This window comes from Paramormyrops kingsleyae, chromosome 3 (assembly GCF_048594095.1).
Source record: "Paramormyrops kingsleyae isolate MSU_618 chromosome 3, PKINGS_0.4, whole genome shotgun sequence".
Classification (NCBI taxonomy): Eukaryota; Metazoa; Chordata; class Actinopteri; order Osteoglossiformes; family Mormyridae; genus Paramormyrops; species Paramormyrops kingsleyae.
Genome location: NC_132799.1, coordinates 39,770,408 through 39,798,260, shown reverse-complemented (window position 1 = coordinate 39,798,260; position 27,853 = coordinate 39,770,408). Strand labels below are relative to the sequence as shown.

General features: G+C 45.1%; 2 protein-coding genes and 1 long non-coding RNA gene across 4 annotated transcripts in view; 2 read left to right on the top strand and 1 right to left on the bottom strand.

Moving 5' to 3' along the window:
- Positions 1-6,179, top strand: part of LOC111834164 (uncharacterized) — a 17,202-nt gene extending 11,023 nt beyond the window's left edge. Inside the window, exon 2 of the long non-coding RNA XR_011989679.1 lies at positions 5,083-6,179. This is a non-coding gene — a long non-coding RNA (uncharacterized lncRNA). The remainder of the gene's footprint in view (positions 1-5,082) is intronic.
- A 4,293-nt stretch (positions 6,180-10,472) lies between these two features.
- mrps35 (mitochondrial ribosomal protein S35) lies at positions 10,473-17,300 on the top strand. The gene is made up of 8 exons (XM_023793145.2): positions 10,473-10,612; positions 10,839-10,891; positions 11,096-11,263; positions 11,959-12,019; positions 12,487-12,626; positions 13,442-13,551; positions 13,699-13,768; positions 16,706-17,300. The coding sequence occupies exons 1-8, from the start codon at positions 10,504-10,506 to the stop codon at positions 16,967-16,969; spliced, it is 975 nt and encodes a 324-aa protein (XP_023648913.1). The 5' UTR covers positions 10,473-10,503; the 3' UTR covers positions 16,970-17,300.
- Positions 17,301-17,986: 686 nt separating this feature from the next.
- LOC111834169 (uncharacterized) lies at positions 17,987-25,998 on the bottom strand. Of its 2 annotated transcripts, XM_023793155.2 has the most exons (4): positions 25,839-25,998; positions 24,993-25,172; positions 23,669-23,803; positions 17,987-20,497 (listed from the first exon to the last, which is right to left on the bottom strand). In XM_023793155.2, exons 3-4 carry the CDS (start codon positions 23,784-23,786, stop codon positions 18,771-18,773), a joined length of 1,845 nt encoding a protein of 614 aa, XP_023648923.1. In that variant the 5' UTR covers positions 23,787-23,803; positions 24,993-25,172; positions 25,839-25,998; the 3' UTR covers positions 17,987-18,770. The 2 variants fall into 2 exon arrangements, with proteins under 2 accessions (XP_023648923.1, XP_023648922.1); XM_023793154.2 differs by lacking the exon at positions 25,839-25,998 and having other exon boundaries at positions 24,993-25,421.
- Between the last annotated feature and the right edge of the window lie 1,855 nt (positions 25,999-27,853).

Sequence of the window (27,853 nt, the reverse complement as noted above, 5' to 3'; positions counted from 1 at the left end):
AAGATAGTATGAGCCAGATTCATAGTGCGAATGAAGGGACTTCCTGTCCAGTTGCTCAGACATCAGAGGCTGCATGCCATGCTGAGTGGAGTTACCAAGAAATTTTAGATGCAAGTGCTGGGATTCTGGGCCAACTTGGTGGAAACCCTGGATGGTGCATCATCACCTTGGGCCTGGTTTTAGGTTTCTCACCACCTATTTTTTGATTGTTCTGATACATCTCAGGATTTCATGACACGTCCTGACAGGGACACTAATCCCCAAATCGGAAGGGATGGGGGACGGTGAGCAGGCGGTACAGACAGAGAGCATTAGCTTTACCTTCTTGGCCCCCAGAGTGACAGTTGAGACTGGAATCGTCTCCGGTAGCCACCTCTGAGTAAGAGTTACTTAAAGGAGCTTGGTGGAGCATCACTAGATAATTCATTATATATGAGTCCATTCACTGAATCGAAATATTATAGTCTCAGTTAACATCAGAGGTTTTTATCCCACTCTGCCTTCCAGAGTGTTCTACATCCTGCCTGTGGTCAACATTGTATCCTTTGACTCAGAAGGGATGATGTATTTGCCTTGGATGAAGAACTTTTACAAGCCTGCATTTTCCTAAGCAGGACATGCATACAGAAAACCAGGATGCAGAAATAATCCGTAGCAAAACTCTTGGAAAGAAATCCTGCCTTGCCAGCAGATATCACACAGCTCACAGAACCACACATTGGAAACATGATATACACTATCTTCCTAAACAAGTTTGCAGTCATCAGCTATCGTCATTTATTTTTAATAATAATAATAACTAGGTGAAGAGTAATATGGGCCTTTCATTGACATGAATAGGCCCATAATAAGCACTTCCTGCAGTTTAAGGTTTTCCACAGACAGGTAAATTTGTTTGATTCCCTATTGATACAGGAGGAACCTTTTCATTGACCGGCACTGCATAGTATCAAGGTTTACTAGCTAAAAGTTGTTCTTTTTATGTTACTTAGTATATCTCTAAGAAGCAGAGAGGTATTCATCTTACTCACACCAAGAAGTGGTAAAAGAAGCATCTCAGCCCAGCCGGCCTCTCCAAGAAGTTGTAGACGTCCCCTTGCATGCTGGTGCGAGTGCGGTACGGGTCTTGGAAGCATCCTGAGGGGGGCATCTTGTGTGGTCCCCGGGGGGAAAGGGGGGGCTTGATGGGGATCTGCAAGGCTGGGTCCTTTGTGACTGAGTGGAGGCCACAGGAAATGCCTGATCCATTATTCACTGAGGAGTCCTGTTCCAGGAGGACAGGTGAGTAACACGTGCTGACGGTGGTCTCCAGGTGGGGTCCTTTGCTGCATGGGCAGTTGTCATCATATCTGCTGGGTTCGGGGGTATGGGACTCCCGAGAGCTCCCATGGGCGTGGCACAAAAGGTACATAGGGCTGCTCCGTCTCTCGCCCATTGCGTGGGCACAGGAGCACCTATGGGACGCTATCTCAAATGGACCTCTGGATGGGAGCTCGACAATGGCCAATAGATGTGTCAGAGACAGCCCACCTGCTGCGACCTGTGAGGCAAAGACAATGTTCAGCAGATTATGGTTTGACAAATTTAACATGCAAGTTAACTTATGGAGAGGTCCGTTTTAGACACAAAGAACAACAACCATGGTTCTTTAAACCTGGGAAGACAAAGCAGGTGTTGAACATGAGATGAGGATAGGGAGGAGGTTTTAAATGGGTTTTAAATGGAAATTTGATAAAGATATAACTTTATTTGTCAAAAGCAATTTTTATGCCTAGGCAAAGGTCTCACTGTGCTTAAAAATACCAAAAATAAAGAACGATAATGATAAAGAACCCCGTTCTTCCGTTAACCTGGCTGCTCTCGCCTCCACTGCCTGCTCGCCGTTCGCAAAACGTGACAGATAAAATAAAAGAATTACAGTATAAAATATTGTAATATAAAATACAAAAATAAAATAAGGAAAGTACAATACAAGTGTAATACAGCATTAGCAAAATGCAAGCATACAGAAAAAAATTATGTACACTAAAGTGAGTGTGCATGTAAAAATGGTGAAAAAAGGGTACTGTATTGTCACGTCACAGGAAGGATGGAAATGAAGGCAGGCTTGGGGAGAACCAAAAGGGACTTTATTTGAGCAAAAGTACAAACTGGGTAAAATGAAATGGACCACAAGGGGTCAAAAAGGGATAGGGAGAATCAGGAGAGAACACAGGACAAACTGGGGTGCACAAGCAGGCAGCAACATCAATTACTGGACTGGGGAGCTCAAGACAGGGAGGCACTATATACACCACTGACGAGGCAGCAGACGAGAGGCACCTGGGGTGATCCACACAAGGGCTGTAACGAGACGCAAGATTAAAAAAGATTAAACAAGTGTGGCTCATTAGTGCAGGAGATGGCTGTCATGTACGGACTGGGGAAGCAGAAGCAGGGAGACGGGGAAACAGGGGATTTATTGTAGAAAACAATAAGGCAAGGCACATGGACAGACGTTAGACTACAATGATCGGACTGGGGAAACAAACTTAACGTGGACTTAAATACATTGAACTAATGACAGCAACAAGAAACAGCTGGTAACCTTGTGTGGAATCCCCGTGTTTAACGAGGGGGCGTGGCACATAGGAGGATCGGACGAGCGGGGCATGACAATGGGATTCAGACCCTCAATCCTGGAGGCATGAGGCTCCAGTGTTAGTCACAAAGCCATCTTACTATCTTCAATAAGTACCTAAAATTAATTTACACAGTTAGTAAAATTGCACTCAGGTGATTAAACGTGGACAAGCGTTTAAGTTCTTCACTGAAATGTGTGAGACAACATCAAGACATTGTTATTCAGAAAACTAATTTGTGATAAATATCAATAACAAGATGGTGGCGTAAGCAGATGTAAGCGCGGTGGCCTCTCCACGCAACCCAAATTCGGTGCTAAATGTTTCATGATATTGTTGGCGTCCTACTGATGTTTCATTGTGCAAGTGCACCAGTAACACGCACCTCTGTGTGTGATCGGGAAACTCTCATAAATTACCGTAATCTGGAGAAAACATTGCTGGATGCGACGGTCATCTGCTTCAAGTGCACAGACTGGTCTGTTTTCAGAGAGGCTGCTACTTACGAGGACTGTATTGATGAGGAGGAATCCACTGCAGCTGTGACTGGCTACATTAGGAAATGCACTGAGGATGTAACTGTCTCCAGGAGGGGCATCACAAGAGCAAAGCAGAAATGGATGACTACTGAGGTCCAGAAGATGCTGAAAGCCCTTTTTGCTGCCTTCAGATCTGGTGACAAGGTTACCCTCAGAACCGCACAAACCAGTCTGTCCAAAGCAATTAAAAAAGCCAAGTTTGCATATGCCCAAAATATTCAAAGCTATTTTCAAAACACCAGAGACACTCGTAGAATGTAGAAGGGCATACAATCTTTTTTGGACTATAAATCATCACCTTCCCCCTGTGACAGCGATGCTATTCTCCCAGAAACCCTGAACACCTTCTATGCACGTTTTGATGCACTAAACTGCAAACCCACAAGGAAATCTGCTCCTCTCCCTGATGAGCAGGTAATCTAAAGTGAACCCACGGAAAGCTGCTGGTTCAGACAACATCCCGGGACGAGTGCTTAAAGAGTGTGCTGACCAGCTGGCCGTCATCCTCACCAACGTATTCAACACCTCCCTCACTCAGGCCATTGTTCCAGCGTGCTTCAAGACCACAACTATCATCCCAGTCCCAAAGAAATCAGCGGTGACCTGCTTCAATGATTACCGTACTGTGGCCTTCACTCCAGTCATCATGAAATGCTTTGAAAGACTGGTCATGAATCATATCAAAGCCACCCTACCCAGCACTCTGGACCCCCTCCAGTTTGCCTACCGCCCAAATCGGTCAACTGATGATGCAATATCTACTGCGCTTCACCTGTCGTTAACGCACCTGAAAAAGAGAGATTCTCACGTAAGGATGCTGTTCATCAACTTCAGCTCAGCTTTTAACAGAGTAAGCCCTTTTAGCAGAGAAGACAGAGCTCGCGAACCGGCAAAGGCGAACCAGCATCATACAGAGAAGGGCTTACAACCACGTTCACGTGGCGTTTGCTGATGCCCCATACTAGCATATCCAGATCCATATCTCCCATTTTTCCTGGACATGGCTGCTAGTAACATGGGGCTAGGTGCTGTGCTGTTGTAGGTGGGACCCAAAGGGGAGCGTGTGGTTGCGTACTTCAGCCGGACACTTAGCCTATGGTACTGGAACTGCTAGCCATGATTAGGGCACACAAACACTTTTGTTCCTACCTCTGTGGCTTGCAGTTCCACTTGCGGATGGACCACACATCATTGTCATGGCTTCTAAACCTCTACAACCCAGCGGAACAGTTGGGCTGCTGGTTGGAGGTGCTGGCAAATTATGACTTTAAGATCCAGCACTGCCCCAAGAATTTGCCCTTTGTCGCTGCCCCTGCACCAGCAGCTCTCCACGGAGCAGCACAGTGACCCCATGCTGGCCAGAGTGAGAGAATGGAGGAGCGAGGGCGGATGACCGGGCGGATGACCGGGCTGGGCGGCAATCTTGGCCTCTAATCCGGAAACACGGCTTGCCACACCCTGGAGGAGCATAAGGGGCTACTGTATTGCCGCTGGCGATCGCCTATCAGCACAGGGGAGCTCCTGCAGCTGCTGATGCCCCAGAGCCTGCGCCCCACCATGTTAGGGTCACTACATGTGGCCATCGGGCCAGGGCATTTTGGGGTAGCAAAGATTCTTGGGAAATTGCAACATTGGTTCTGGCCCGCCGGCTGGCAGGACACCAAGCTATTCTTGTACTGCTGCGATGCATGCATGGTTATGAAGGGTCCTAGCCAGCAATCCCGGGCCCCCTGCAGCTGTACCTGGTTGGCGCCCCCATAGAGCATGTGGGGGTGGATGTCTTGGCCCCCTTCCCCCACATTGGAACTGCTATATACTCGTGGCCGTGGATTACTTCACAAGGTGACCCGAGGTGTATGCAGTTCCCGACCAGAGCGCCACTACCACGGCTAAGTTCCTTAATAGGTTTTTTGCATCTTCAGGGCCCCTGGGGAGCTGCACAGCAACCAGGGGAGGAACTTCAAGGTGCAGGTGTTCAGCAAGGTCTGCCAGGAGCTGGGGATCGTGAAGACCTGGACCACCCTCTATCACCTGCAGAGTGACAGGCTGGTGGAGCAGTTTCACCGTACCCTAGCCACACAACTGGCAAACCTCATGGACGAGCACCAGTGCAACTGGGACGTCTACCTTCCCTTGATCCTGTAGGCGTATGACACAGTGGTGCAGGAAGTGCATAGTGCACGAGCTGGCCAGGAACCATCATGGGGCGGCCGCAGGCAGACAGAAGAGGGCATATGACGTCTGCTCCTGGGGACAGTCCTTCCAGCCCGGGGACCCTGTTCGGTTGTACTGCCTCATCAGGAAGAAGGAGCAGTCACCCTGGCTCGACAGCCACTGGACGGGCCCTAAAGAAGGTTCTGGAACAGATCTCCAAGGTGGTGTACAGGGTATGGATGCCTGAGTGGTGCAGTACTATTATGCTGCACCATGACCACTTGGCACTGTACCAACCTCGGCCCACTTGGAGGAGCCATCGCCACTGGTGGTGAGTACCCCGGCAGCAGGGACTGATCAGGATGGTGGAGGACTGGGGGGCTCGCAATTGCAGAGGACTCGCCGCTGTTCGGAGCACTTCCAAGACTTTGTGGAGGTTCCAGGACAGATAACCCCCCTGGGGGGGAGACAGTGTAGCGCGGAGGTACTGGTGGGCAGTGTGGCAGGTTGGACTGATGCCAGCCATGTAAACAGTTCTTCATAGTCACTTGTGTTGTATGTAAATGTGCTGTGTTGTTATGCCACGTGTAGTGTTGACAGTTTATTGCTGTACATAGTGTGTTGGTGTGTGTGTGCTCCCAAATTAGGAGTGAGCTGGGTGATGGGCACAGTGAGCAGTGCTAGTGCTTCACAATATGAATACAGCATGGGGACAATGGAAAAGCATCATATGTTGATGTACAATCGACCTATGTCTACAGATTATTTGTTGCATTTGACATTATATGTTGCCATTTTGTATTAAAATTGTAGTGTTTAACTTGTGCAGCATGTTAGTTTAAAGAAAATAAATGTAGAAAATGTATCTGAAATTGAGTTTTTTATACAAATACAAAGCAAAACGAATCAAGACCATGCTTCTTAGACCGTGATACTGTCATGCCCACGCCACGAGCCAGTCAACAGCTAAGGGGCTAACAAGCCGCACCTGTGTCGACCCTTTAAGAGAGGGTTCTCTCCCTCTACACAGTGCGGGTGGACCAAGACATTATGTGAGCAGAGAGACATGGTGACTTGCTTGAGGCATGCTGGGACATGTGCCCCGCCGGTGCTACACTTCCCCCTTCTCAGTGGTTGACCGTCCTGACGACCACCACCCCCAGTCCCCACCTCAGTTCCGACGCAAGTCCCCGGGCCCCGGGGTCCGCTGGCCACCGATGGTGTATCGCCTACGATGATGGGGTAGGTCAGTCCCCGAGCGCTGGTGTGGCTAGCTGCTAGCTGGCGCTGGCATATCAGATCCCCCCAGGCGCCAACCCTTCCTCTTTTACACCTTGAGGGGACCCAATAGAGCTTCCAGAAGGTCCACACCCAGCGACTCCCACAGCCAGGCTCTCCTGTGACAGCCAGCGCAAGGGGCTGGTGGAGACTTCCGGTCGGTGTGGCCCCCTCCTGGCCCTGGCCCTTCTTCCTACCCCGCTTAGGAGGGCCCTGCAGGGCCTGCTGCTTGCAGCGTCGGGCGACCCTGCACAGCAGTTCCCATTCCAGCGGCTCGCACACCGGCTTGCTCTGCTATGGTCGGGTCGCCAGCTCACTGTGCTCCTGGGCCAGCTGGGCCTCCAGAGCATGGCACGCCTCTTCCCGGCCACACAGCGTGACTGCTGCCTCCTGTAGCCTGCGGTGTTTCTCAGCCAGCTGGGCCTCCAATCTGCGACATGCCTCCTCCTGGCCGAGCAGCACTGTCCCGCGGCCACGCAGCACCGCCTCCACTGCCTCAGCCAGGCGCTTCTGGCGGTCGTGCTCCTTCTCCCAGCTGGCCAATTTATTGCACAGCTCCTGCTGCTCCTGCTCCATGGACTACTGCAACCGCTCCCGGTCTTGATAGTCCCGCACCCGGTCTTGACAGTCCCGCTCCCGCTACTCGTCAAGCTCGCAGCACTCTTTGCACCAACAGAGCAGCCTCCACCTGCTGCCTCTGCTGGTCGGCCTTGCAGCCGGAGTTGCGCCGCGGGTTCTCCTCACTGACGATTGGGGAGCTCTTGACGGCCAATGAGCAGCTGGAGTCTGCTATGCTGCCCATCCTCGTCTTCGCTGAGGTTTTGGTGAGCAGGCAGGACAGGCTTCAGGGCGCGCTGTGTGGGTCTGGTGCCTCCTGGATAGAACGGAGGGTGCCTCCCTTTCCCCGGCGTCCCCTGCTCTTCTGCCGGAGGCTCTGGTGCGAGCTTCCGGGCAGTGGAGAGACAGGTGCCCTCCTGCCCTGCAACACCAGCAGACAAGCTTCACGTCTCTTGTGGGGTGCCATCGCTTCTCTGCCTCCTTGAGGTCCCCAAAGCTGGAGCAAGCTTGCCGGATGATGGTAATCAACGCCCGCTCCAGCCGCGCCAACAGGATCACTTCCGGGATCCCACTTCTGACATCAATGTGGTGCTGGGCGGACCAAGGCAACGCGGGAGCATATAGAGACATGGAGACTTGCTTGCCAGGGAAAACACACTCTTTATTAGCAGTTCTTAAAAAGACTACAACAGGCATCCAACCAGCACTGAACCAAATACACAGATGGGAAACACAAGGTTGTCAGACGCCAAACTGCAAGATGAATACACAGTAGGAGATTAACACAAGCTAAATACATCCAAAGATTGGACCGGGTACACACAAGACACAGGCAAACACATGCGCAACAATAGGGAAATATAACCATTAACATTAACAACAACAACAACAACAAAACAAGGGCTATTTACAATTGCATGTGGGGCATGTTGGAACATGCACCTTGCTGGTGCTATTACATTATATTACATTGTGGCAAAGCTCCGGAAGGGACTCCAAGGTAGGCACCTTTTGTCGAACAGCTTCTTTATTAATTAACAAGCTAGCTTTGAACAAAGCTGTTGGGGTAGTGGGGGTAGTATCCATGTCTTATCTATATGAATTGGTAGGGGCATTGTGCGGTATACAACTCAGCAACGCTCTCTCCACTACCCTTTATTCACGTTGCCGGTCCACTCCCCACTACTGACAACCTTAATCCCGATCATGGGAGCATGCACATCGACCACACGAACTAATACCTAAGATAAGGACATAAACTAAATAAACACGAAGCAAACTTTAAATATCACAAAACACTGTAATAAAGACAAAACCAAGACATAATTAACAGTTGAACACCGGGGCATGCTGGGAAACTCCTGACGTCACGCACCGACCCCAATCGGATTTCCACAATATTATATTATATTATAGTGATGGACTACCATCCCGCTGCTCTGATGTGGTTCCAGCCCTCCCTATGGTTGGAATAGATATCATCGCTGCACCCCACCGACAATGCAACTGTCAGTTGAAGGGTCAGAAGATGTAATTGACGGCAAACGAGTATATCCGGCACGTGGAAGTGAAACCTCTGTTTACATCTGAATCGAAGTCTTCATGAAGTGCGTCAGTAATTATCAGTCGTGTTTTTTTAGATATAAGGACTTTGGATGAGATCTGCATGAATAAGACCAATAAGGTATTCATGTCAGATCGACCCCTATTATTAAATTGTTGTTGCGGGTATTATTCATGAGACTTTCACTGGGGAGCCCAAACGAAACAGGAGCCGCTTTCCGATTAAGTGTATGCTAGTCTCGACCGCGAAGTGGCGAATACATTCACCCACAGTTTCAGTCCGAAGGCTGACACGCTCCTTTGTCTTACGCTAAATGGACCATGGTAAATTACTTCTAATCTTTGTTCGACAGAGTACCACTGAGCTACAAATATATTGGGTTTCAGTCAGATATATAATCAGGTAATTCATTCGTACATTAATTTACCCTGTGTTTTTTGTAAATTGTATTGTTGTTGTTGTTTTATTGTTGTTGTTGTTATTAGTATTAGTAGTAGTAGTAGTAGGGGTGGTGGTAGCAGTAGTATTAGCCTAGTAGGCCTAGCTAGTAGTAGTAGTAGTTGTCGTAGTAGCTAGTAGTAACAATAATATTAGTCGGTTCTAATTACACCCAGAATCTATTTCAAATCTATTTCTATTCAAATTTCAAATCTATTTTTATTAAAATTCAAATCTATAATGCAAGACTTTTAAATTATATTACATTTAAAATAATGCAAAGAAAGAATAGAAAAAATATTCAACACGCGTCCAAAAACATTGAAAACCCTGATCCCACGAGGTCCGTCGTTTCACACATCTTAATTTATACACCTGCATTTTACAAATAAAATATCTCATTATCGACCCGAATTAAGAGACATCAAAATTACATTAAGAAAACGTTTTTCAATGTATACTTCTACAATTAAAAATGATAATAATTCAACATGATTTAGCCTACCTTTTACTGGTCACTGCAACGTGCTGAGTGCCGAGTAACCCAGTACCTTGGAGAGCGAAATGAGACTTCGGCAATATGAACTTTATCATGCGGACTACGGGGTCCCTGTGCCAAGTGTCTTTCACGCTGGAGCTTGTGTGACAGCCCTTTTCCCCGCTGTGTAAAACCCTACGGCGAAGCAGCACACCTCACACGTGTGGACAGATCCTTTCATCTTACGCGGTGAATGACTGACATTTAATCGTGCTCCATGCATTCAAGCAGCGATACCGCACATGAGTTAAGGGGTTGACAGCTGTGGTAATTACAATACTACAGCGACCTGAGACTGAAGAATACTTTATACCACCGCTTAAAGTTTATATGAAAAAGAGTTATAAAATGCAAAATGTACATTTTAAAAACTATACTTTTTACTATTAAGCTACATCATCTTTGTCTATATTTCTGCTTGTGATGTTTCAATAGCATATATCATTTGACTTTCCGGAATAATCGCTTGGACGTTGGATGGATGAATGGGTGGGTTGACGGACGGATAGATGCAAGGGCGTAACTTTGGTTTGAACATTGCGGGAGGGGTGGGTCAGGTCTCCAACTATTTAGGGGGTGACATGATTATTGAGGGGTTGTATTCGCCAGTTTTGATTATTGGGGGGTTACAACCCCCCATCCCCCGTAATTTACGCCCATGAATGGATGTACTGTATCTTTCGAAGAATTGCAGCAATTCCTGGCGCTTACTTAACATTTGCCAGCAGGTGGCGTTGTGTATATAGAAGTGCGCGTAGCTTTTACCACATTTGTGCCTTTCGGCTTTCCGTACGCGTTTGTCTTATTCCAGTTATGGCTGCCTTGGAGCTGTGTACGGCGGCAATGTCCTTAAACAGAATAAATCAACATTTAGGGGCTATAATACTAATTCCGATACGAAGAGGGTTCGCAGATTCAACGGGTAAATAGCTTGATTATTATTAACCAATGTATTCAGAAATGCAATATAATCAAATACAAGAAGTGTGGCGAGCTTCTAGGTCATCGTGGGAGGGACCGTGAATGTTATTGAAAATCATTTTATATTATACATACAGTCTGATGTTTCACATCAAATCGGGTTTATCGTATAAGTACAGTCAGTTTCGATGTGTTACGATTGTATGACATTTTTGTTGCATTTTAAGGCGTGTCTGCAGCTGGAAGGAGAGGACCCCCGAATAGAAAGCCGAGGAGGGAGGTACGAATGATGGGCTTTTAAGAAGGGCCGCAGTGTGGCAGCATGCTCAGCGCACTCCACGTTTTAAAGTATATTAGCATTGTGATAACCTTGACTATGGAGACCGATCATCTAATCTGGTTGTACTAAATGAATACCGTGCAGTATAATCACCGTTGTAAAAGTGACATTCTCATCTTTTAAAATTCGTGGACTTTTTTTCAGAGTGGACCGCCGCGATATGAGAAAATGTCCACAGACCAGGACTGGACCAGCGTGTACCCGACTGCGGCCGCCTTCAAGCCGTGCTCCGTGCCCCTGCCTGTCCGCATGGGCTATCCGGTGGAGAGGGGGGTTCACCCAGCCAAGGAAGGCAATTTGGAGCTTATAAAGGTTCGAAGAGGGGTAGGATGGGGTCAGTGTGCTGGCGTATAGGCATCTTATACTGGCATCAGGTTAAACTATTTTAATAAAGTTAAAAGCGATTCTTGTACTATATGTTTTTAACTCGGAAAACTGAATCATTTTTATATCAGCAAATATGTTTCAAAATAAGATTTGGACGGGTTGTGGAAATACCCTCTCCGTGTTTGTGTTTTGCTGGATGTGTAACATACCACAGACTTGGCTCCAGTTTAATATTTTGGCTGAATGTACCTTAAACCACTGGGGAGGCTAGTTAACCCTACCAGATTGGTATGGAATATCTGTAGTTAACCAGCAGATCCCGAGCAACAGACCATCATACAGCAACATCCAGCTGGTGCTCACTGCTCTGTTACTTCAAGCTCTAGCGCTGTGGTCAGGCTTTGGGGACCCCTTCACGTTTATATTTGGTCTCTGACTTAAGATCTGAGAAGGTGCCATACTTTTAGTGTTTGGTATTATGATCCACAGGAAGCATGTGGATCAGATTTTCATTGTGCTATGATAAAAAACCTTGTGCAAGTTCTGGGGTTATTGAAAAAAAATCCTCTGCTTTGTCAAAAATGGTTTAGTATATCGTTAGAGGCATCTTAGCAGGACTGGTGTGGTCTGTTTTTAGGAGTTCAGTGATGTGAGACTGATGTGACAAATGTCTCTTTCAGATTCCCAACTTCCTGCACATAACTCCACCTGCGATTAAGAAGCACTGTGAAGCTTTAAAGCGTGAGTATGAGTGTACCTGGCATCTGTGACGTTCCAGTGATGTTCTGAAAATGAATGCATTTATTTCCATATGTTCTGTAATTAATTCTGTCATCATATCACTTATTCTAAAATGCAACATTATAAAATACGAAAGTTAAGATGGAACTAAGATTGGACCAGTCTGATTTTAATTACCAGGTAGGCTTGGTAACATCTAGACATTATACTGCGGTATATGGTATTTTGACAGTGTTTCCCAATGCAACGCTATTCCAGTATTTTGAAAACTTAGCGATAAGATTTTGCCAACGATAAAATTCACCAAGCGGTGGGATGGGATCAACTTGATTGTGGCGAATGCCTGCCCCCCCTTGGCTACGACCAGGTTCTTTACTTTAGTTAAGTATGACTGCAGCTTTAACTGGAGAGTACGGAGGCTGATGACAGGACCTGTGACATTAGATCTGTGTTACCCTCCATGGCAGAGTTTTGCACAGAGTGGCCATCCACCTTGGACTCGGACGTCAGGTGTGAGGAGCATTTTCCCATCCAGATGGAGACCAAGGACTTTGTGTTTGCTGGGCCCTCTCTGAGGAGCCCCGCCAGTCGGGTGGTCAGGCTCAAGGTGAGGATGGATGGATGGGCCAGGGGGCAGTGATTGGTGGATGTTTTATAGTGCATGATCATAAGATGTTTCAGTTGTCATTTTGGAGTCTGCAAAGCAATAAACACCAGATCCCATCTTTTTGTTCATATTAAATGGTACATTTTTGCTCTGTTCTGAATGCTTAAAGGGCAGCATGGAAAGCAACAGGAAATGGGTCTCAGGACACTCTGACCCTTATCCTATGTCGTACGGAGAAGTATGGAATTTTTTATATTGAAACTGGATTAGTAGGAGCCCTGAGCAGTAAAAGCGTGGTTCCTGTCAGTCGGTATGGATGAGTGAAGCTAGTCTGCTTCTGCCTCTGATGTGTGTGTTCTGTGTAATTCACATGGATCATGTGCTTTTTGGAGCAGCTCTTTTGGCCAATAAGAGTGCGATGAAAATCAGAGGATGGCATGTAACCAGTGTCCCCTTGGGATGTGGGAACGTGGATTTAAAAAGGAAAAAAGAACAGATGTGTATGATGATCTTCTGTTGTTCTCAATCAGAGAATGGCTAGAGATACCCTGTACTGGGATGTCGCTGTAAACAAAATCCCCGGAACGTATCTGATTATGGGAATTCACGCATTTGGCTTTGGCAGAGATGACTGGAGATAACAGAAGCTGAAGTACAGGGACTGTTGGTTATTTTCTTCCCCCATGTCATGATTTATTATTATACTGGACAAACCAGTGAGACCATTAAGGCTGCAGTTTCCTGCCAAGACCGGGTGTGATGTCCGAACTGGGGGGGTGCTGAGCTGCTGTGATTGGTTCTGGGCTTCTCCACAGGTGAAGCTGTCATGCCTGAATCTGGACTTGCACGCAAGGAGGAAGCTGGTGAAGTTGGCTGGGCCCCGGTACTGTAGGGAGACGGACACTTTGACCCTCACGGCAGACAGGTATGCTGTGCTTGCAGAGGCTTCGCAACATCTCTCCATTGCTGGTTGGTTTACGCCTGACTGTGTGTCAGTGGCTCAGCGTGAGGGTCAGTGGTTGTGTCATTAGACGGCATCAGTCAAAATTTAGGTCCTGTGTTCCCTATCCAGATGTCCATTGAAGAGGCAGAACAGAGACTACGCAATGTACCTCCTGACCGCCTTATACCACGAGTCCTGGGTGAGTCCCGCCTTTTCAGGAGTGTGGCCTAGGACCAGTTGTATGACTCATTCTAATGCTCATATATAGTAAATTATTGTTCTGAAATTTGCTGATTTCTTGAAGAAAATCTCGTAAGTTCCCAAAACTCTCCTCAGGGGCACCCCAGCCATTCTGTGTGTTCATTATATTTCACCCCCTGCTCTCTAACTTACTTCATCGAGGTAGTTCACTAATTACTGATTAGCTAAACATGGTATATTAGTGGTCAGTAAAGTCAGCAAATATGGTGTACTGGATGGTTCCTGGGTTGAATTTAGGAGAGATTTGAAATGGCTGAGCTGATGCACATTCACTCCTATAAAATCATAGTTTTACATCAGCATGAAGATTTATGTAAACATAATTTTCTTTATCTGCCTACACAGTAGTATGTCACATTGTCCTCATTACCCACTAACCCCCTCAAACAAAGATCACATGCTCCAGTCCATATAGTCCTTTGTCTTAGCCCTGGGGCGGGGGACACCTGATACAGGGGGGCTGCCCCTTGTTGAGGGGCACAGTGAGCATTAAGTGGTCTCCCGCAGTGAATGGGCCATGTTTTCATCACCCCCCAGCTCTCTCATAAACTTTTCAGCAGAGTGCCGTTTGCTCTCCATTCTCTAGGAGGTCATGTTCCCCACTCACGTGCCCCGGTGAGCAGATATGAGAGCCCCCCTCAGACCAGTGGCTCTTTGGTCTGTTGGCATCTCCTCTACTTTATACTCCACCATCCCCTGGCTCTATGTTGGAATAACACTGAATGAGCTGGGATATTGTTTGTTTTCATTGCGATCAGGAACTGAGACAAAAGAGAGTTTCTCTATTACTAACTAAACTCAGAGCTTGACACTCAAATTCCATTAAATAAAAATGGAAAATGAATAAAAACAGTATTGTATAGAGGTCTATTCAGGTGCATGAATTTAGTTGTTATGGATAAATTAAAGCAGTGTTACACAACTATAAAACACTCAGTTTTAGAAATAACAAAATGTGAATTTTTAAAAATAAAATATAAATCATTTGACTTGCTTAAAAACTGTTAGAAAGTTTTACAAATGCCTCATTTTTCCATAAGTCACCTTGACCCCTATGTGGTGGTACACTGTATTGCCAGGCTTGGAGCATGAGCAGACCCTGTGTGAAAGAACCTGCCTCAGTAGGTCTGTAGTGCAAACAGAGCCCCCTCAGCACCTCCATATATAGCCAGACTGAGGAGAATACTTTAATCTCAATGGGCTTCTCCTGGTTAAATAAAGGATATAAATAAATACACCCGTAATTAAATCACGTTATAATGTTTCACTGAGCATGCTGTCGTCACAGCTATAGTGTTTAAATGTCTGCATGTCGACCCCCTAATTCTTTATTACGTTTTTGGATGACCAGTCAAAGATTCTGGTGTCACATCCGACGGTGGTTGGTAACTGGTCTGCTTACGTGTACATATCGTGTACGTAGACACCAGACGGATAGAGGCTGGTGATTGGTTTTAGTTTGGATAAGCTTGGGCAGGCTTTGTCTGATTGGTTAAGCTCGTTGGGCATGGGAGGTGCTGGCCATGCCAGAGAGGCTTGCCCATTAGCTGTACGTGCAGCAGTAATGTGACCCCGTAAAGGAGCCCATTGTTTGTCAGCGTGGGACCCACGTTGTCTCCCCAGCGCTCTCTGACAGTCTCTCGCTTAGCAGGGTCCATGGGGGCATCTGTCTGGGAACTGCCCAGGCCAGCTCGCTCACGGGGGCTGAATGTTCCACAGGCCGGCAGTAGCATTGCGGCAAACGCAGCTCGCTCATGCTACACCTGAGTGCGTCTACTCGACTTTGCAGCAGTTTAGGATCAAGTTTGACTGCTAACATCAACACCGTAAAGTTTACAGGTCACTCTTATGTGTAACTCAGATGTAGCACCTAAGAGAAGCTCAGCCCAGGGTTGAAAGAGCTTCAGCCTATGTTTATGTCACTCGCATCCTCAAGTTGGTTTGTATGGTGAGCACTGCACGCTCTCCACCAGACCTACTTCTGATTTTCCATCATTGTGTATTACTATGGGCTGGGCAGAGAGGAAATTAAAGTGACCAATTCCTTGTGCCAGGAGCGCACAGTAGAGTCCTTGGTGTGACTTTTTCAATAGGTAAAGCAGCCGTATTAGTGCTGCCTTTTTCCAGGTGTAACATCAGCTCTCTGGCCTCCCGGGGCTTAGACACCCAGCCGCAGGTGGTGCTCCCACATCCATGCAGACACCTGTTCCACTGTGGAGACATACCTGACAACCCAAACCATCAGTGGGGGGTGATTCTCATCACCTGTGCATCAGACTAGCAAAGGAGGTCCCATGGAAGAAGGGTTTTAGTGGCCTCAGATGTCATGATAGGGGTTGGTCCCTGGGCCGGGGTCTGGGGAGCAGAAGGGACCCACACAATGGGTCCTTTGTGCACTGTGAGGTGAGCAGTGCAGACTGCAGGGAGGCAGTGTGTGTGGCACCTAATGCCGGGAAACTCTAGCTCTGTAGAGGGGGCGGTGTTCCCCAAGAAAACAGACACTGCACGGTATTCCAGATTATTTCAGTCAGTTGAAGTTATTTTTTCAGCCTTGCAACTAAATGCAGCCAGTCACAGACTGGTGATGCAGTTCCTGGAGGCAGTAGGTGCCTGTAGACTATGCACCTGTAATGTGAAAGATTGGGATTGTGATGTTCTGGGGCTAGCAGTGGCTGGGATTACCTCCACACATTTGCATGGAGCCCCTCTTAATATAAAATCAATGCAATCCCTATTTAGGAGATGCTGAAGCATGTTCTGTTAGCCAGATATGATGATCTGGCTCTACTCGCTAGCTAACACCTCAGGGAGGTGGGGGGCTGGTGTAGCCTTGGTAAAGTGCTGATGATGCTACCACCCCTTCTTCTCCATCCAGAAAACGGAGGCCTGGGAGCAGGAGAAGACCGAGGAAGACATGGAAGAATACGTATGGGAAGGCAGCCCTTCACAGAAGAATGTGGTGGACACTCTGCTACGCATGCGGCCTGATACGGAGGCAGAACCCTGCCGGGACAAGCTGCTAACCTCTGCTGAGGTGCGGGAATATGGCACCGCAGTCAGCCAGCTGAAGAACGAGGGCGAGAGTGAGGAAGGTGTACTGCGGTACAGGGAGGCTGTGAGACAGTTGCTAAGGCTTTGAGCTCCTCCTGCATAAACGGGCTGTCTGAGGGCCTCACTGACACCTTCGTCAAACAGATGCAAGTGCTGAGGCTGATGGACTGAAGCCCTGTGGCTATGTGCCATTGTATCATCGTAATTGCACTGGTTCTGTTAATCTGGGCAGAAATCTGTGTCCAGATCAGAAAGCCTACTGTTCCCGAAGGTGTGTTTGTCACCAGATTAAATTGGTTGCCTCTCCTGTCACATATCGTTTCCATGGTTCTGCTGGGCCATATAGTAACCGCTCACTCAGAACAGATTCAATAGTTGAAGCCGAAACTGTAAACACATTAAAATTGTGTTTGATATCAGTTGTTCTGCCTGAGTTGGGTCTCTTCATATGCGGATATTGTTTGGTTATGTGGGTTATAAGCCTCCGGCAGACGTCATCCCATTCCTCAGTCACAGCTCAAAGAGAAATCCCAGTGCACATTCAGGGCCCTGAAGAAAGGATGCATTCAGCGGTGAAGCGAGTGAAATACCAATAGTTTGGGGTCGATGGTGGAAACTTGATTCCCTGGGGGATGTGACTCACAGGGATGGTTCTCACACAGGGGTGAGGGGCTGCATCTGTCCAGATAAGGGGCATTTGCTTACCTTGGTCTTGTTTGAGTGAGGCCATTCACCAAGATGCTGACACAAAATGTGCTGAATGTTTGCCCAAGTTGGTCCCTTGCTGTCATATCTGAGAGCAGCTTTGTCCATTTGAGACCTGCTCAGGTGCCTTTCCATAATCTGGCCACTGAGACTGACAAGGAAATGTAACAGTTGGAGCTCAGAATGTGGCTCTTACCTTGTATATTGACAGCAGGGAAGGTTGAAGAGAAAAATCAAGAGATCGTGATTAACCGAAGAGTACAAACATGGGAAAAAATCTCCAGAACAAGATGAAAAATTTAAATCAGTTGTTTAATGACAAAATAATTATGGTATTTTGGACAGTATTTCTCCAAAGCACAGGTACATACCTCAGCATATTACCAGCATGATTTTTAGAAGTAGAAAATATACACATTTATTCTTAGAGAGGTAACTAGTGGATCAAAGCAAGGTAAGTAAAAAAAAAAAAAAAAAGTCACTTTTAACGATTATTTTGATGAGTTAAAGGAAAAAATCAAGGCAAAGCTGTTTCTACCCCATGTGAAGCTAAGTGCTGTGGATCTTTGACTTTGGCCTCAGTTTGCCGTGGTCTTCCATTGGTGTGACCTGCATGGTAGCTTCATGCTCCAAAATGTGGAACTTCGTTATTAAACCATTAAGATTATAAAACCATGACCTCCTTATAAATAATGCCTTTAGGCTGAATCATTTCCACAGTGAAAGACCATTCAGATCATATTACTATGGGAACCCTAAGAATCTTTGCTCTCTCATTATTTTAAATTCCTTTGAAAATTGCTTCATAAAAAAACTTCATTATGAATCTGTTGTAAGAAACGTGGCAACGGAGACCTCGCCAATGCAGGCTAATACTGGAGTCACCTCTGGCTGGCGAGCTTTAAACCCCTGCTTATATGATGGTCTTCAAGGGAGCAGTTAACTCCAACTGCAGTCCCAGATGGTGGAGAACAATCAAAGTGTGCAGCATTTCCTGAAACCAAACTGCTGCAGTGTCTCCCAACTGTAGGCGAATCACGCATCTGCCAGACCCTTCAGTTTAATCTCTTGCAGTCTTCTGCATTCTTCAATAGAAAAAAAATCACCTGAAATCTGCCATATCTTCCAAGCACCCAAGACCTCCACTGTCGCTGGTTTCAGACCATCCACACCCACATGCCTGCTCAAAACCTCTCCCTGATGATCACATACTTGACAAGTTGCATGGAGCCCTTCTTTTTGCCCCAGGATGTCCTGTAGTGTCCCTTTCTCTTGCCCCTCCAGTTGATGGCCATCAAGGTGGTACAGCAGCAGGTCAGTAAGACAGCACTGACGACCACTATTGGGACCAGAAGAGCTTTGACTGCAATATGCCAGGTTGGAGTCACTGTGTTGGGCTTACCACTACCCACCTCCACCTCAGTGTGGTTCCTGCTGACATATCCTTTGGTATCATTGGGATACTGTTTGCCACTGTCAATGTTGGCAGGACCAGCAGGAATGGAATGAGCATGAGTGCTTGTGGGGAGTAGAAGGGGGCCAGGATACCGTGGAATGGCAGAGGACTGGCTGTGGGTGGTATGGTTACCCCCAGTGCTGTTGGTATACAGGGCCAAAATAGTGGTTTGGACATCGATGGTCATTTTTAGTGGAGAAGTGGAGGTGACAGGTGTAGATCTGGTCATATGAGAGGATATGGGGCTTGTCAAGGCAGAGCTGGACTTGGACATGAGAGAGGAGGGGGGAGTTGCATGGGCAATGCTGGCCAAAGTAGATGATGGTGTTTTAATGGTTGGTGTGATCACCACAGTGGGTGGGGTGATGGAGGTAATGGGGCCAATCGTGGAATGCAAGGGTGTGTCTTTGGTGTAGGAAGAGTGTATCATGATGGCTGGAGCTTTGGAAGGAGAGAAAGTTGATTTGACCATGATGACTTGAGGTGCTGGTGTAGCAGTTATAGGTCTAACTTTTGCTGGTGAATGTGTGGAGTTAATGGAACTGAGCCCAGTTGTGACTGTTGAGGATATGGATTTGATGGGGGTGGGCTTGGTTTTCATTGACAGGGGTATGGATTTGGTAGAGGTGGGGCTGGTTATGACTGGTGATGGGGTAGAGTTGAAGGAAATGGGGTTGGTTATAATTGGTAAGGCTGTGGAGTTGAGCAAGGTGGGTCTGGCTGTTAATGCTGGTGGGGTAGAGGTAAAGGAATTAGAATTAGTCATAACTGGTAGGGCTGTGGAGTTGAGCAAGCTGGGCTCGGTTATGACTGGTGGTGAGTTTGACTTAAAAGAGCTGGGTTTGTTTGTAACTGGTGGGGCTGTGGAGTTGACGGAGGAGTATATATTTATAGAGGATGGTGGGGTAGAATGGAAGATGGTGGGCTTGCTTGTATTTAGTGGGGATGTGGAGTTGAATAAGGTAGAATTAGTCATAGCTAGTGGCTGGGTGGAGGTGGAACTTGGAATTGGAGAGATTGTGGACATAATGGAGGAAGTACTAGTTGTGACTGGTGGAAGAATGGAGTTCATGAAGGTTGAACTGGTTGTGATTGGTAGGGGTGTGGAGTTAACAGGGGTGACAGAGGTAGAGGCAATCATGGTGGATAGGGTAGAGTGGGTGGAGCTGCTCCTCAAAGCTTGTTCAGGAGAGGTGGAGGTGGTCATGACAGGTGATGATGGGAAAGTAACAAAGGAGGAACCAGATATAACCTTGTTAGAGTTCTTGGGTGAGGTCAATCCCCCTTTTGGGGACAAGGTGGTTTGCTTCTGGACAGGAGACACAGCTGGGCGGTTGAACTGGCGCTTATCCGAAGCCAGGAGGTCTGAGGAGTTGGGCCTGGAGGACAGGTGAGGCCAGACACGTACATTGGATGGGAAATACTTCCCAAAAACCAGCAGGTCAGGGTCCACACCTAGACGACAGCCCTAAGGTTAGCTTTAGAGAATGGTATAACATCTCACACACACGCAATCATCTAACCAGTAGTTTATCATCAGCAAGGCGTCACATCCCCATAAGCTGAAATGACAACAGCAATTACTCTCTGAAGCTTGAAGCTAACAAATATTTGTGATTTGTATCAGATTAGCATGTTGAGGGGGTTGGATAGTCTCATGGGCTTGAACCTCCAGTCTCCACCTCTGTCTTCTGGATTTTCTATCCAATTTCTATTTTCTCACAATATTACTGCAATGTCAGCCTTGGTCGATTGCTTTGGCCAGCTGACAACTATGTACAAATTAAATTCAATTCTACTGAATTTAGAAAATACCATTTAAATTATTTTATAACTTTCAAGGGTTATGTCCAGCTCAGTTGAATAGGTTATAATTCTGAAACTACCATCACAAAGGCTAATAAAAGTTATAGGATTAACTGGTGGAAAAGTCTGAAAAAAAATCATCACAGAACAAAATCAAATATATAGTCTTGTTAAAGATTTATGACCTCCTACAATTATACGTCTTCGTTTATTGATATGTATGCATAATAATAGACTAATGCAAAGCACTGGATAGGACATACATTGTTTAAGCATGGTTTGGTTGACACTGATAATGTCGTGATAATGATGATAAGTTGGTACTGACCAAAGGCGTAGGTTTGGTTTCAACACTAATAAGGTTAAATCAGCCCCGAATGCCCCGCTCCCCTAAACACATGTTATTCCCACAACACTGGTAGGGACATGTCTCTACCAGTATTGTTATAGTTTCTATTTCAAAGATATATTTCTGTTTAGTTTTTTTATATATTTTAGCTTCAGTGTAAGTTTTACTCATTTTATTTCTTGGGACAGACTTAATGTTGAATGTATCTGATCATTAGAGAATCATACATGAATATGCAGTCCATATTATGTACTGATGTTAGAGATGCACTAACGTATTGATATTGGCCGATATCTGTTTGAAGTGTCAATTTTGGGTGATACTACCCACTGATATTTAAATTTAACAAAAAGTTAAAGTTACTGGTGCTAAACACATAAATCCTGAAATAATGGACTACATTGGATGATCAGCCATAGTGGAAGACGAGAGATTGTATCAGCTCATTCACTAATCTCCCACCCCCTACCCCTGGCCGGATCCAGACAGGCCTCTACACTGTGACATTTTTATCAAATATGCAACTAAAAATATTCAATTGCACATATGTGAATTGGATTGAGCAATGACGTTACACTATTACCTGTAATTATTTTTGGAAAGTTACATTGAATTGACTAGTAGCTGTTTGGTAGGTAAAAACTAGTATTCCAAGCATACATCACACTGCTAGACGACCCAGTACTGAGCGTTCAAAACAAAGTAAGTAACTGGTACTCATTTTCAACAAACTGCGTAACATTTGCCTAAATATTTATATGACTATTTGAGTCAATCAGTAACAACCTAATGGTAGTAACTAACAAAAATGAAGTCGATTGCTCATTTTGAAGGAACTGGGTGATGAGATCGTCGCAGAAGGAGGTAATGATTATGCCTGCAGTGCCATTAGCACTGCTAGCCAAAGCAGGGTGGATTATACGGGATACTAATTCAACAAAGAATGATTTAAGGCAGCGGCAGCCAAACGGTCAATTTCCAGCGCATTTGTAACTGATCACGAAATCTAATATTTAATATATCAAGGGGGACCCGCCCCCCCTCCTCCCCGGTCTGCAAAATATACCTAGGGGGACTTCCCCCCAGAACGACCCGAGTGTTTGGCTCTTTGGATAATTAGCTCACACTATAAAGAAGACTGGACACCAGTGGTTTAATGGTTTCAGACCTTCCAGTGGGTGAAATTTATTGGCACACTAATGTTTTGCATATGCTGTGCATGGAGGGACAAAGTGTAGCGTGAAAGAAAGTGAGAGACAGCGTGTGCGTGTATCTCTGTATGTACACAGATCTGTACGTAGTGTTTCTAAGCATGTAGGCTATTTATTACTGCAGCCTCCCTTTCTGTTTATTTTTGTCTTCAAATTAACTGGCTGATTTGTGTCCAATTTGAATAATTTTATAAAACTAAATTATTAACTGACTTCAAAAATGTATAAAAGTTTATTAAGGCAGCAGATTCTTCAGTCCATTCTTGGAACTCATGGAGAAGTGTTACAGTATATTGAAATTTGTTGAGTGAGTTCTTCAGTTTTTTGTGCATGCTACTAAAATTCATTGGGTGCTACAAACTTTTTAAACTTAATAGCACATCGGCTACTTGGAAAAATGGCTATTGATGAAATAATGAGCCCTGCATCCCGATCAAATTTGCAGAGTGGGGTGATTGACAGAGTGGACTTATTGAGTGGTAAGGTTCAACATAGTTCAATATGGGACAGGTTGGTAACACTACTTAGAAGAAAGAACTGGTCCACCAGTTTTTGTATGTTTTTAATTCTTTATTGAATTTGCCCAGCAGATCGACCCCCTTGCCCAGAGGTTAGCCAGTCATCAGTATCATGATGAATCTAATGTAGCTAAATAGTATTAAAAATTGTAACATTCATTTTTATTTTATTTCAGTTAGTTTCTGTAGCAATGTTTATAGTTTTTGTTTAGTTGTAGTGTTTTATTTTATTTTAGTTTATGAAAATATTTTCTTATAGTTCTAGTTTTTGTAAACAATAGTAACTGTGGTGGGATACTGTCCATACCCAAATCTATACCTTGTCCATACCTTGGAACTGACCTTCTATGATTAAAATAGTCAGTGATTGGTGCATGAAGATGATAGGCTAAGATTGACTTTCTGTGGTTACTCTAGTCGGTGATTAGTACATAATGATGATAATATGGCCATTTGAGTCATCAGTGATTCATTTCTGGTGACAAGCTGGGGCATACCTACAGTATGAACATTTGAGTAATTAGTGAATGGTGTATGGGTGATAAGTAGAGGCTCATGTCTGGCCATCTGAGTCATCAGTAGCTGGTACATGGCGATGATCCAGATCCGACCCATCACCATTTGAGTCATCAGTAATTGCTGCCTGATGATAAGCTGGGGCCGACTTGAAGCCATTTGAGTCATTGGTATGACTAGCGATGATACTCAAACAGATGTGGTGCGACGTGAGAGCAGCCCTCACCTGCACTGATGTTGTAGAGGATGACATTGCCCCTGTGCCTTGGGATGCAGCTCTCCAAAGTGGGGCAGTGCAGGTGGAAGCAGTTAACACTCTCCTGCACGGTGTCATAGTGGAACATGGCCAGGTTACAGGAGACTGGAGCGTAAACAAAGCAGAGTCACAGCTTCCTCTCTGACTCGCCAGCTCCTTCACGTTTCACACGGCAAGTAATATTTACATGTCTGGTGATACTTAGCAAAACCATTTTATCATTTTAATATGAAGTTGAAGTTGAAGTTTATTGTCATGTGTACCAAGTACAGCGTACAGAGCACAATGAAATTCTTACTTGAAACCCCCCCCCCACAGACAGAACATAAGACAAGATACACACAAGACATAGAAGACAAAGACAAAGTGGTGTAGCAGCAATAAATAATAATAAATAGTCTAAGTTGCATAGTTTGAGTGTGCATAATATACAGTGACAGTGCATAGTGTGAAGTAAGTTGCACAGTAAGGGATTTTACCACAATTACTGATTGTTGAATAGCCTGATGGCACTGGGGTAGAAACTGTTCCTGAATCGAGTCGTGCGTGAGTGAATTGTCCTGAGTCTATATAATTATAATAATAATAATAATAATATATTAATAATATAATAATATAATTATATTGGTACAATATCACTATCATTTTCATCTAGTGTCTCATTTATAAGCCTACGTTATACCTAAAACTGTCAGAATATCATAAATGTATCATATGTAATAATGTAGTTTGAAATGTAGTGTGAAATCCTACCTCCCATTCATCCATATCTTCCAACTACTTATCCAGTACAGGGCTGTTTGCATGAACGTGTGTGTGTGTGTGTGTGTGTTTGGGGGGGGTGCATTGGGGCTTATTGAAATATGTAATGGAAAAGTGTAAACGTGTAATAAATGTATCCATATTAACTGCGCAAACAATCTTTATATATTTATCAAAATATACTAATTATATATATATTTCCTCTGCCACTGTCTATGGCTGTAATTTTACATTCACTCTAACCCTAGGTAATTATACTGTACACTGTGGCATCACGTTTGCTAAATACCAAACTATTACGCAATTCTGTCTAAACTATATATATAACCGCAATAGGCCTAAATTGTAAATCCTTTAATAACAGATAACACAGATGCACATTTACATTATTACTTGTTGTTTTAGGCTATTAAATGTGTATTATTAATAACCAGATTCTTCGGAATAACTAATAAATACGCTTTGGGTCACGACGTTAAGCAGTCGCTGTTTCGTTTTAGATTAAGATAAAAAAAAAAAAAAAAACACTTACAGTTTCTTGTGAGGCAACAGGTCCGGCTGCATTTCAATGCCGTTTCCTCCTGGTAAAACTTAAGAAGCTGCGCGCCTCTGCGCTGGGACTCGTCGATATCGATGAAAATGCCGGGGAAGCGTCTAATCCAGCAGTTTTTATAAAAAGTGGTCGGGGAGCACTTGGTCTCCGAGCTCCAGACTAAATTTAGGATCATGAACAAATTCAGCGTAAAAGGCATGTTTCACGGATCCACATGAGCTCTAATTGAGACAGGCATTCAGACAATATGAAACGGCATAGGCCTACTGAAAATCGACATTTGTGACAGGTGTTAAAAGGACCCGCAATGAACGCCTGATATCAGCGGAACACCAAGGCTGTTGACTAAAGAGCGGACGTCCGTCCCCTGGTGCCTCGCTGCCACATTGTGGAATGCGGTCCCGTACCGCACCTGTGCCCCCGCCAAGAAGTGTCTCCCCCTTCTTTTCACACTTTCCCAAACTCGTCTCATTTGCAGTTTGTCGTCACTTAACTGTAAGGAGGTGTTTGGTGATATGAATATCATACACCGACCATAAAATATGCGAAACTTGTCTAACTTACATATAGTGCACGTTTTCATTATGAAGGATAAATGTTCCGAAAGATTGCTAATTTTAATAATAAGTGTGGAATAATGATCTTATATATAGCTGAATAATATAGAAAAATAACATTTTTGTGCATTTCGAGAAAATGCTCGTTAATTTTTTGCTTATTTGGCTCATACATGAATCCCATAAAACGACAACGGACCAATAGAAGTACGAAATACGGAAAATCTAAAACGCTATAATATGATAAGATGTAAGCCTGTCAACTTACCTGCATCTGGCGTGACACTCACGCAAGAAATCTTACTCAAATCTATGTTATTCCATTATAAACCTAAAATCATCTACATCTAAAGCGTTGTGGAAGTTTGCAAACCCTACAGACTATTTACAAAGTAAGTAATGGAACTGTTACATTCATGTAAATCGTTAAGGTGGGCTTTGACTTGAGATCGACCCCCAGGAGACGCCCTGCGTGCTTTTCCACGTCTGATCAAAGGGTTCTGTGTGGCAAAACATTGTATACATTGGGCAAAACTTCACGTCGTTATTTTAAAAGTCTCTGGTTAAGCAACACTAGGCGGAGGTGTTTTAGAATAAACTTATTGAGCATGTCGGGGGAGACTAAACACGACTATAGAACGTAAACAAGATTACTGAGAATGTGTTTTGAGAAATTAACACAAGTGAGCCACTTCTGTTAAGGAATAACACCTTTCACCATCACCCACAGAAAATTAATTTATGTTTGGCAAGCAAAACAAATGTTGCGATGACGATTCTGGTCAGCTTGGCCAAAGTTTCCTCTTTAATTCTAATGCAGTTTTAACCATGCATGCGTTGTCCATCGGGGGAAAAGCGGATCTTTCTCTTTCGTCGATTAAACAGTGCTGCGATGCTGTTCAAAGGAGTCCGCATCACAGAGCCTCCTTTCTGCCTGGGACACCGAACAGCGCGGCGCTTTGTTTCCTATGAAGAGAAAACGCTCTCTTTCGAAACTCGACATTTGAGAAAGGATTACCATAATTGCAGCAACCTGGTTTCAAACGGCTTTATATCGATATCCCTTTTCTGCCCCATTTCGTTGTTTCCTGGCACACCGGCCACGACACCGTACCTTAAAACCAGCGGTGGCGCTTTCAGGCGGTGTTTAGCTGCGGATCGCCGCTGGGAACTGGTCCAGCTGTCCCGACGATCACTGGATCGTCCCAAACTTGGGGACTAACCCTGGTTCAAATCAAGTCTTCTGAATTGTTCGAGTACATCCTATTTCACTCCTGACACGGACAGGAATCTCAGCGAGGTTCTAGCAGTAAAAGGTCCTTAACTAAATCTCAAGTAAAAGGGAGGAAACGCTGTGTGGGGGTACTGTTAATCTTCCTTGCTAAAGATGCCATTAAACTCCTTTAAAGTAGATAATAGACTTACCGTAGCACCGAAAGCCTTTTATATGTCTGGATGGCAATAGCTTGCAATGGGGAACTTGGACAGTGTCTCACAAAGGACTATAAATTCCTGAGCTGGTGTTAACATGCATAGGCCTATCTAAACACAGACACATTGCTTTGTCCTGTTTCTATTATCCCGTTTGTTTAAAATGTAATATAAAAGCATTTTTAATTATTCTATAATCTAACATGGTCTGAAAAGGTAGACTTATGATAGTATTAATCAGTGATTAATGGTGTTGTTGTTCTTAACATTCTTGTGTGGATTACTTCTCTCTGGATATGGTTACTCTAGTTTATTTTTAGTGCTAGAACATGCACTTAGAGTAAAATCCTGATTATCAGCATTGGTGCACTGTGTTTGCTTGGGGTCTACGGCATACACTCTATAGTAGTGGTTCTCAATCCTCTTCCTGGAACACCTCCTGCCAGAATGTTTTCATTCCAGCCCACACTGCTTTCAACCTGCCACATTCATTATTTGCCAGTTAGGGATCACCTGAGCCTAAGGCAGGCTTATAATCAAAACATGATTGAGAACCACTGTCTTATAGCATAGGCTGTAGACCAGTGACCCTGGCTGCACAAATTGTGAATAAGGTGTCTCTAAATCAGCATTGCTGTGTGATTGGTTATGTCTGAATACAGGTGCTGCATCCTTTGAAGGCTCCTTCAAATGCTGTCTTTTGCAGAGATCACCCAAGATTCATTGCGTGAACCTTTGAAGTATGCAGCCTACAAAGGCTACATAGGCTGTGTCTGAATTCAGGGGTTGTATCCTTCTATACATAGCCTTTGTGTGCATGTGCCTTGTGATGGATTAGCATCTTGTAACAGG

Coding starts and splice junctions, on each gene's coding strand:
- mrps35 (XM_023793145.2), top strand. CDS start 10,504: ATGGCTGCCTTGGAGCTGTGTACGGCGGCAATGTCCTTAAACAGAATA. Junction 12,020..12,486: donor GCACTGTGAAGCTTTAAAGC/GTGAGTATGAGT, acceptor CCTCCATGGCAG/AGTTTTGCACAGAGTGGCCA. Junction 13,552..13,698: donor TTGACCCTCACGGCAGACAG/GTATGCTGTGCT, acceptor TTCCCTATCCAG/ATGTCCATTGAAGAGGCAGA.
- LOC111834169 (XM_023793154.2), bottom strand. CDS start 25,212: ATGCCTTTTACGCTGAATTTGTTCATGATCCTAAATTTAGTCTGGAGC. Junction 23,804..24,992: donor CTGTTGCCTCACAAGAAACT/GTAAGTGTTTTT, acceptor TTTACGCTCCAG/TCTCCTGTAACCTGGCCATG. Junction 20,498..23,668: donor CCTCTACAACATCAGTGCAG/GTGAGGGCTGCT, acceptor GCTGTCGTCTAG/GTGTGGACCCTGACCTGCTG.